Source organism: Lingula anatina, chromosome 3 (genome assembly GCF_051362555.1).
Source record: "Lingula anatina isolate TDL-2025a chromosome 3, LinAna3.0, whole genome shotgun sequence".
NCBI lineage: Eukaryota > Metazoa > Brachiopoda > Lingulata > Lingulida > Lingulidae > Lingula > Lingula anatina.
Genome location: NC_141769.1, coordinates 32454966 through 32464443, shown reverse-complemented (window position 1 = coordinate 32464443; position 9478 = coordinate 32454966). Strand labels below are relative to the sequence as shown.

The window sequence follows — 9478 nt, the reverse complement described above, 5'->3', positions numbered from 1 at the left end:
ATGTTGCGGGGTCGCCGATAGGGGGCAGTACCAGTATGGTGCACCGCCCTCCACAAAATATCAGGCCTGCGGCAACTATGCGGCAAAAAGCAATTCCTTCTTTACAAATTTGCTGAAAATTGGCAGCAATTCAAAGTTTAATTGCAAACTTTTGCAAACTCGTTTTTGCAAACTTTTGCCTTTGTTGAGGGTGGTGCGCAGATATTTTTTATTCATTTTTATAATTTTAAAAGGTAGGCCTACACGTACAATAGTTTGGCGTATTTTTTACTTAAATGCAGCTAAAGCCACGTGCAGTGCGTTCCCCCCCCCCCCCCCCCCATTAAAACACACATACACACACACACACCCTGTGTTAAAAGTTCCTTTGAGGAACACAGATTCAAAGCAAGGTATATAAACTTGACATTTGAATAGGGTTTCATAAAAGGCAAGTAATTACAACACTGTCCGAGCCTGAATAATGCAACTCCCGAAACTTAGGGCGGTTGAATTTTTTATTGATTTATTTTAGTTGACATACGGGCCTGTCCTGGCAAAAAAATGTACGTTGCGAAATTATAGATACGCCTAAAATGTGCACGCATTATGCTGATACATTTGTAACAGCCAAATAAAACGAACCCTCGTTCACCCTCCACCCACATCAGCGTTATATTTTCTTCCATTTAAAGTATTAATATAAAGCGCTTGGATATGTCCCGATGTCACATTTACTGGTAGGCCTATAAAAATATCCTGCGAAGATATAATCATCAATTCAGACACTGAGGCTTTTTGTCTTCAGTATCAGAGGTAAGCAAAAGGGTTGCTGGACGGGGTTTTCGTTTCTTCGGAAAAAAGAAAGAAAGAATTAAAGAAAGAAAGAAAGAAAGAAAGAAATTTCTCTTACGTGCGTATCATTGTCCCACTCGACCCTGCACTGGTTTCGATGTCCCACCTTTAGTTCATAGTGAAATGTCGACACCAATTTATTTATTTATTTTATTTTAATTAATTTTTTTATTTCTACTTAATTAATTAATTTATTTATTTATTTATTGGGAAGGGGGGAATTTTTTTTAACGTTCTGTTTAAGAAAATGTAGGTAACTTTCATGAGCGTTAGACCGTTGATTAAAAATATATATGACAGGCGTTTGACTGGACAAACACGTACGGAGCGCAGTTTTGTTTCATGCAGCAAACGAATCGGCCGCTACATCTCAGATGCACACTGAGAAAGGTGGCAGGTGCTGGGTGCTCTGACCTAATTGTGCTACGCATGCGTAAGTAACAACTTCCGTAAAGCCTGGTGTGGGGAACCGAAGGTGCATGTTTTGTATTATCTTCTACTACTAAAGGGCGTTTAAACGGGATTTGGATAATAAATAATTATTGCCAACGTGTAACTTTGACGCTAATGTACTCAATTACCTATAAAATGTTCTTAAGTTTTAAATAGAGGTACATTCTTAGCGTTTGTGTTAAGGTGCATCCAAACGAAGTCAATCACAATATACAGGTATAATAGATTCTGAAGCATTTTCTGTCATCATTAACGTTACCTCCGGGAAGGGTTGTAAATTGGCAGTAAAAGGGCCTGGGAGTGGGAGTTAAGTCATGATGAGCTAGGTTTTTTGACACCCCAATCATAATTACAGTTGGTCATTTTAAATTTATTTAATTAATTGCTTGACATAATTATGATTAAGTGTTGCCTGAAAGTAAAAAAGACGACTTACAGATTGTATTTAAGTGATCTTTATTTATCATTCTTCACCCTAATTATTATTATTGTGAACAATTCAGATAGACCAAGATGGCAGATGGTCAGCAGCAAACAAGCAGCTCCTATCCTCTTCCTCCCATGCAGTTTGTTAACCACTACACAGATGAAAATGTGGCCAGAGGAAGAGTTCCCAAACCACCACCCCCAATACAGGTAACAAGTATTGTCCATTATCATGCAGGGGCGTAACCAGGCATACGCACGGATGCACTGTGCATACAATTTTTTGAGCCAACCATGATATTATTCTCCATAAATTCAGTGTATTTTTCACGGAATATAATCATACCTGGAAATTTTCTAAATCTGTGCGTACAATTTTAAAGGGTCTGGTTACGCCCCTGTCGTGCCCTTGCCTAGGCAAAATTAAAGTGAAGTTCAAGGTATTCTATACAGAATCTTTCGTGCCAAATTCACATTTCTTCAAGAAAAAAAACCTTACAAACAATTTTTCTTGGATTTGATGTTTTGTACCATATTTCTAATCAACTGATATTTTGCAATTCGGACATCAGACAGGTTTTGAGCAGTTTTATCCAATTTTGGTTGTGAATTTTGAAGGATAAGAAATTTTACAGGATATTTAGATGTAAAGATATGACTTTGGCACAATTTCAGACATATATAAAGTATCTCATTGTTTTTTTTTTTTTTTTTTTTAGGATAGCTATGCTATGTTTGGGAATACATTCCATGCAGATGATGTCATCATTCGCCCCCTGGAGAGTCAGGGATTGCGCAGACTGTATCCACAGAATTACGACCACAAAAAAGAACTGAAAAAACTCAACCATTCTCTACTGGCCAACTTTTTAGATTTGCTGGACATTCTTATAAAGAGTCCCGATTCCCCGAAACGAGCAGAAAAAATTGATGATTTGAATCTCCTGTTTATTCACATACATCACTTAATCAACGAATTCCGTCCACACCAAGCAAGAGAGACTTTGCGTGTCATGTTAGAGGTGCAGAAGAGACAGAGATTAGAGACCGCTGACAGATTTCAGAAACATTTGGAAAAAGTGTATGAAATGCTCCAAACCTGTGTGAGTTCTTTGCCTAGTGACACCAGCTTGGACAATAAGCTTCTGGTGAAAACGGAGGAAGAGACCGTCACGACAGAGACACAACAAGATGACAAACAGTCTGAGGGAGATTATCTAGATCTACGAGATGTAATGATGTGTGACATTGTTGATTCTATTACATGAATTTTGACTGATACAGCAGTGAAACAGTTTATGGTCGAATATAAAGATATATGCCAACCCAGAGAAAGCCTGTAGCATGAAGTCATACTGTAAATGGTTTTGAATGTCGATCATTTGTATGGTAAAATTTTCTGTTTCGAAGTATTTTTTAATTTAGAACCATGGTGGATACTAGAAAAGACATTTATTGCCCTGTTTTCTGACTGTTGTGAGGAGTAACCGTGTGTTACATGGTTACAAAATAAATTATTTGTAAACCCATCAGAACACTGCATCAAACATGTTGAAGACGCAGTAAAAAAGATTCTTCAGATGTGTCACATTACTGTAGATTCTTTCCAATTCTTGATACTTAAAAGTGGAAAATACTACAGCTTCAAAATGAATTCTTCAAATATTCATCGGTCATGTAACAAAACCATGTTTTGTCCTCATCTTTTTCCCCTTTTGACATCCCGAGTTCAGTGCATGTGAAAGGTAATTGGCAGAAATAACTGGCCACACTTCAGAAAATTAAGCTTAAACTTTAATGAAAGAAGTGAACACCAACACATTTTTATACAAGTACATTTATAGCATTTATTCCAGTAAAGATATAGGAACAAAATGGCCTATTTTTTTCTGTAATGAAATTTTGGTTAATGATTCAAATAATTTGATTAGTCACTTAATGGAGAAAGAATAATTTGACAGCTCATGCATTTGAAGCCCTTAATAAAAATTCTTGTGATAAATTCAAACCAAACTCACAAGTATAAAAGATCAAATTTTGTTATCAAACGAACTTTATAAGAAGCTTCTGAGATTCAAAATTAAATCCTTTTCAACATTTCAATAGAATGTTAAAATTACTTACAGGTAATGGATTTTTAAAAATCGTATAAAAGATTATGCTAAACAAATGTAGCCAAAAATATATATGACATAATGTGCTGATTTTAAGATAAACCTATGTGAAACCACAATTTGGCATCTTAATCATATAAGAAATGGTTCAGTGTCACAGCATCTTTTTGACAAACATACAATATCCACCCACACATGCCAATTGAAGCCTTTACAATTTATTTTTCTTATATTTCATTAGGGAGCTTCCTCTGAAGAATTTGTGTTTAATTTGGAAATTAACATAAATGGATAATGTTTATGAAAGTTATTGAATTTTTGGTGTTTGTTTTTGTATGTATTTTTGCATAATAATTTTTTTCTCTTAGGTGTCTGTTGTTGATGTTGTAGTACTGGCAATTACAGTTCAGAGACTGTAAAAATGAAAACCTTTATGTGTCATGGTGCAAAAAGTAAACCAAGAACACCAAACTGTGTTGAAGCATCAAACATAATATTACATAATATAAAACAAAGAGGAAGAGAGATTCTGTCGTTGTTCAATCATTCATTGCCAACAAGAGTATGCATATACGTACCTTGTTTTGTACAACAAATAGGACGTCTAAAAGATGTCAGCTGAATTGTAATGAAGCTACATGTATACAGTTATATGTCCTAAATGACACCTAGTTCTTTTAGCAAGAAAGTAGAAATTTAAGAGAGAGAACCACCCTCACATCTTCTTCCCTTTGACCACATCTGGGATAGTTTCTCTCATCGGAGTCAAGCTGAGGAGCAAAACATGGCGCTCGTAAGCTTTTGAAGCACGGAAATGGTTATCTGTGCCATGAAGACGATCCAAAACACCAAGAACTCCAAAGTTGTTGGTGAACCTATAAAAAATTATAAATAAATATATGCAAAATAGTCACATTCCAAATAGTCACATTCCAAATGGTCTTTTCAGTTCACATTTGTTTCTCTGGGTTCACAACTCTGCAATGTTTCAGAAATACAGCATTGCCAACCCTGAGTACATATACACTGAGTATAGGTCATGAATGAGGTTCAAGACTACTACCACTGTCTCACATTCTTGTGCACATAACTTATATGACATTTCACACAATATCTGTTTGAAAAAAAGTCTTGTAAAATACTGTGACATCTTCACAAAGATACATACTTGAAGTGGTGAAAGTCATGTGCCTCAGGTGAGGGTAGGAAGGGCAGGTGGTATCCACAGTGTGACACAGTGGTTGACAACAGTGCCAGGACAAGCCACAGGTAAGAAGTGGCCATGTGGGATCCCATGATGGTCGGCCCCATGAACACTGGTAACATGTTACTGAAGATGTGTTCAATGGGGTGGGCGTACAGTGCTATGATCCCTATGGGGGCAGTCCACTCATGGTGACGCTTGTGGATCAGGCGGTAAATGCGGGGGTGATGAAAGGTCCTGGATATTGAACACATAATTACACAAGTTTTAAGTAAAAAGTTTATGAATATTCTCTTGAATTTTCAATGGCGAGCCCCCTACTGCTTATAATAAATGTTCATCTGACTTAAGTTTTAGTTTCTCACAGTGTCTAGTGATGTTTAAATATTCACGTATATTATTAATTTTATGTACTAGTAGCAGTCGAATTCATTAAACATTTTTTCTCAAATTAATAATGAGGGGGGTGAAACAGTGAAATTTCTCTTTTTTCTTAGGAGAAGGTATTTCATTTTATAAATCATGACAGGTATTACTGTTAATTCTTTTATCATAAATCTTTGATTTTTTAAATAATCCAATACAACGCAGCCTTACCTGTGTGAGTAATAAAAGAAAAACTCCTCCGCCAGTGAAAACACCAGTAATTCCAGAAGCACCCACTGAAACGTTGGAAGACTTTCAGGCGTGTACTGACAACCCCTCCATCTCATCACCACGAACCACAGAGCACAAACTGGGAGTCCAATCACCATCTGGTTGAACAATACTGTGAGCACTGCATTCTTCAGCTTTTTGCGGTCCACCTGATGTAAGGCAGAACCTTTGATTAGAATATTTTTCACGTGTGTGTGTGTGTGTTGGTGTGTGTGTGTGTGAATGTAAAACAATAATTTAGGGAAGCTGGGAAACGGTTGTGTTAGTAACTAGCTGTGCCCTGCCTTAAATTTCTCAGTCTCGAGAATCTAAGGAACTGACTGCACATGTTACAGGATAAAATATAGAAAATTCATTCAATTACCATATTATATTTAAGTAAACAGTTTGAACACATTTATAAGGTATTCTAATGTGAATGTCATTTATAAAAACAGGTACATGGCATCAAGCAGACCTTAACAAACCAGGTCACATCAATTCTTTACGATCTCATTCCCAGAGACAACATTGGTCAATGTAGATTGATCCAACTCTGCAGGGACTCTTGCTGAGTGCAATCAGCTTAACTGAATGACACGCCTCCTCTTGTTTTCAAACATATCAGGATAAACACACAGCTTTTCTGTTTTTCTACTGTACTTAAAACCCAGGAGGAGGCATGTTAGTCAGTTAAGCTGTTTGCACTCAGCAGAAGTCCCCACAGAGTGAGATCGATCTACATAGATCGATAGTGTCTACGGGAGTGGGTCCTATGACTACTTACAGGGACGTTAGCATCTGGCTGTATCTTATACTTGAGCACACTCTGTGGAAACCCTGTAACATCCACTAGCAGGAACAATGCATTGAATGTCCAGAATACTACCAAGGCAAGCAAATTAGCACCTGCAAATGATAAAAATTTGAGAAAAAAAAATTTAAAGGATTTAAAACAGATATGAGACGTGGAAACTTGCAGCTAATAAAAGATTGAGTTCCCTTAAATGCCGTTATATTTAGATAGTATTTCGATATTGAATGTCACTCCAGTACTGGCTTTCAAGTATTGATACTGTAAACTTTTTGAAGATCTTAGCCTAAGCGTTTCCCTTTTAGTTTCACCATATTGTTAAGGTCATCATATGATGCTGTACTATAACATACCTGGCCACTGACAAATGTGTATGTTGAAGTTAAAGTTGGCAATACATATTTATCTCAGGAATTTAATAGTTTTATCTCTTATTAACAAACAAGCAAATAATATAGCCTACCGATTACTCCTATGACAAACTCATTTCCATCACAGAAATTGTATATTTTCTCCCACTGTCTTTGCCAAAAATCTCCTGATGCACCCCACACTTGTTGTAAATGCCTAAAAAATAAATACAATGTCAAAAACTGAATATAAATATAAAGTCAAAGACTGAATTCAGTATAAAAACAGAACTGCAGTATATAACAGTACTGCCAATTTAACTAATTCTTTTTAACTTTTTAAAAATAACATAGGTCAGACATGGCAAAAACTAGCTGGGGCAAAAAATCTACTTTTAGGTACACTCCACACTTTGGGTGAAAAGGAAATCATTTTCAGAACTTTGGAATCAAATGTCCTTCTATTACTGCAGCAGAAGCAATTCCTGAAGGTTTAGACCAAGTCACCATGTGAATTGTAGTAGTAACTATAACTCACTCCATCATCCAGTTCTACAAGATTGGTAGAGTAACAATTATCTTACCAAGTAACAGAATTCCTAAAAGCAGCAAAAGTAATGAGAGCTGAGCCTATGATCCATGCTGCCTTTCTCACGGAGTCTACCAGGCGTACTGCCTTCTGTGGAGGACTAGACTCTGTGGAAGTAGCAGGACCTTCTTGGGCCAGCATGATGATCTGAAGGGGAAAAAATGTGTAAATGTTATTTTGAATTTTTTTTTATTGAAGTCAAACTGATAAAAGGGCAACAAAAGCAAAAATGGAGGACATCCTTTTTTTTTTTTTTTTTTTTTTGGCACTTATCCAGTATTTCCCCTTACCATATTTTTAATATCTTTTCTGAATTTATTTGTGTGATTACTTTGAGCATATGTCTCCACCATTCAAATAAATTAGTTTGGCAATTCATTTACAAATTAAAAGATGCTTTAACATTAACCTTGATGCCATCCAAATTTAGTGAGAACCAGGACTGTCACTTATACGGATTGAAGATTTACTGTAATCTCATTGTTTAAATTAAGTGCATTAAGGTTTATTAATAAAAGGTAAAAATTGTCAGTAAATTTCTAAATTAAATAGCAGAGACACTGCTTGAAGTCACCAAGTCTCCTAATTTGACTGGGTGGTGACTACAAATATGTACCTTTTTTTTTTTACTCTTTCTCCGATCTTTCCCTTCTCGATTTCAATCCACTACCAGTATAAATACCAGTATATTTATTTTTGTTAATTTACGATCACACAAGAATGCATGTGAACAAATTGAATCTGTTGTATTAATAGTAAAAATATGTAAACATATCAATATATTTATCTATATAGATCTATATATTTACGAGATTTTTTTCTTTGTTGGTCCAAAGTCCGTATCACATAATTATCATTACATTACTGCAGTCCAAAGTCCATTTCATATGTCAGTTTCAGGCATGTGTATATTCTCGTTAAAACTCCTTCGAATATCGTCTCAAAATACAAAATACACATGCACACAACACCAGAGTCATATATTCTCTCTTTTTACAGCACAACTTTTCTAAACAGTCCATAAACATACCTTTTTAACCAGCTCTAGTGTTATGTCGTCGGATTGTTTTTATTTTGCAACCAAGCAAGCATGCGCACCTATGTAGGTCAAGGTCGTAAGTGAAGTCTTGTCAGTAGACAACCAATCACATAAGTCCTGTCCACGCCCCACCCCTCTCACCGTTCTTTAAGGTTGTTTCTAATTAAATGCTTATTTAAATATAACATTTTTTTAACGGGGGAGGCAATATGAAGACAAAAAGCAATGTTCGTAATAAATCTGGTCATTGAAGATGGAAAAAAGCGAGAGAGCTAGCTGGCTAATGTGCATTAAATTTATTTGTTTATAAAAAGTCATGAGTTTTTTTTAATCTAAATCAAGGAATCTAATATAAGTCTTTGTCTAAGTCGATTTGAACTCGAATTTGAAATTTCATATAACAGATGTAAATAATGTGAATTTAATGTTCTTGTTCGAACTCAAATTAAAAAGTTCATATGACAGATGGATATAATGAGCCGTTTCCCCAGTGTTTCCCCTAATTCATGACAGTGTCACTTTCACTTTCCTTTTATTTTTGTCCTTCATAGACATGCAGGCAAATTAGCATATTGGCCAGGTTGGTGTAAAGCTGAGAAGCCTTATTAATCACTATACACAGTTATTTAATTATTCACACAGACATCCTAAAATTAATTATAATTCTAATTAAAATGCTCCATTACAATAACTGTAATATTATAATATTATTATATATTATTTTTGGAGGGAGGGATAATTAATTAAGGTTATTAAGCTACAGATGGTTAGAAATCGAGAGCGTTCAGAGTACAAAGCCCAAGAGCGAAAACGGATTAAACTGTATAAGCTGATTGTAGTGCTATACGCTTTTCTAAAAAAAAAACAAAAAAAAAAAAAAACGAATATTTAAAAACACAATTAATTGTAGATCCCTATAGTCGCTCGGGTAAGACAACGTTTACTGGAATACGCCACGTGCAAGTACGATCCGTCTATGTAAAATTTACAGGAATGATGGACCGTAACGTTTTCCCATT

General features: G+C 35.6%; 2 protein-coding genes across 4 annotated transcripts; one reads left to right on the top strand and one right to left on the bottom strand.

Annotated features, from left to right (window-relative positions):
* The first annotated feature begins 1207 nt into the window (after positions 1 to 1207).
* On the top strand, positions 1208 to 3248 carry LOC106161398 (mediator of RNA polymerase II transcription subunit 7-like). 2 transcript variants are annotated; one of them, XM_013538343.3, is made up of 3 exons: positions 1208 to 1309; positions 1791 to 1923; positions 2433 to 3248. In XM_013538343.3, exons 2-3 carry the CDS (start codon positions 1801 to 1803, stop codon positions 2979 to 2981), a joined length of 672 nt encoding a protein of 223 aa, XP_013393797.2. In that variant the 5' UTR covers positions 1208 to 1309; positions 1791 to 1800; the 3' UTR covers positions 2982 to 3248. The 2 variants fall into 2 exon arrangements, with proteins under 2 accessions (XP_013393797.2, XP_086865248.1); XM_087009122.1 differs by lacking the exon at positions 1208 to 1309 and adding an exon at positions 1323 to 1503.
* A 298-nt stretch (positions 3249 to 3546) lies between these two features.
* On the bottom strand, positions 3547 to 8603 carry LOC106176122 (fatty acid hydroxylase domain-containing protein 2-like). 2 transcript variants are annotated; one of them, XM_087009121.1, is made up of 8 exons: positions 8451 to 8534; positions 8038 to 8086; positions 7416 to 7569; positions 6945 to 7048; positions 6455 to 6576; positions 5629 to 5837; positions 4996 to 5268; positions 3547 to 4702 (listed from the first exon to the last, which is right to left on the bottom strand). In XM_087009121.1, exons 3-8 carry the CDS (start codon positions 7559 to 7561, stop codon positions 4543 to 4545), a joined length of 1014 nt encoding a protein of 337 aa, XP_086865247.1. In that variant the 5' UTR covers positions 7562 to 7569; positions 8038 to 8086; positions 8451 to 8534; the 3' UTR covers positions 3547 to 4542. The 2 variants fall into 2 exon arrangements, with proteins under 2 accessions (XP_086865247.1, XP_013413815.2); XM_013558361.3 differs by lacking the exon at positions 8038 to 8086 and having other exon boundaries at positions 7416 to 7567; positions 8451 to 8603.
* Positions 8604 to 9478: the final 875 nt, after the last annotated feature.

Coding starts and splice junctions, on each gene's coding strand:
- LOC106176122 (XM_013558361.3), bottom strand. CDS start 7,561: ATGCTGGCCCAAGAAGGTCCTGCTACTTCCACAGAGTCTAGTCCTCCA. Junction 7,049..7,415: donor TTTAGGAATTCTGTTACTTG/GTAAGATAATTG, acceptor TTTATTTTTTAG/GCATTTACAACAAGTGTGGG. Junction 6,577..6,944: donor GTTTGTCATAGGAGTAATCG/GTAGGCTATATT, acceptor TATCATTTGCAG/GTGCTAATTTGCTTGCCTTG.
- LOC106161398 (XM_013538343.3), top strand. CDS start 1,801: ATGGCAGATGGTCAGCAGCAAACAAGCAGCTCCTATCCTCTTCCTCCC. Junction 1,924..2,432: donor AACCACCACCCCCAATACAG/GTAACAAGTATT, acceptor TTTTTTTTTTAG/GATAGCTATGCTATGTTTGG.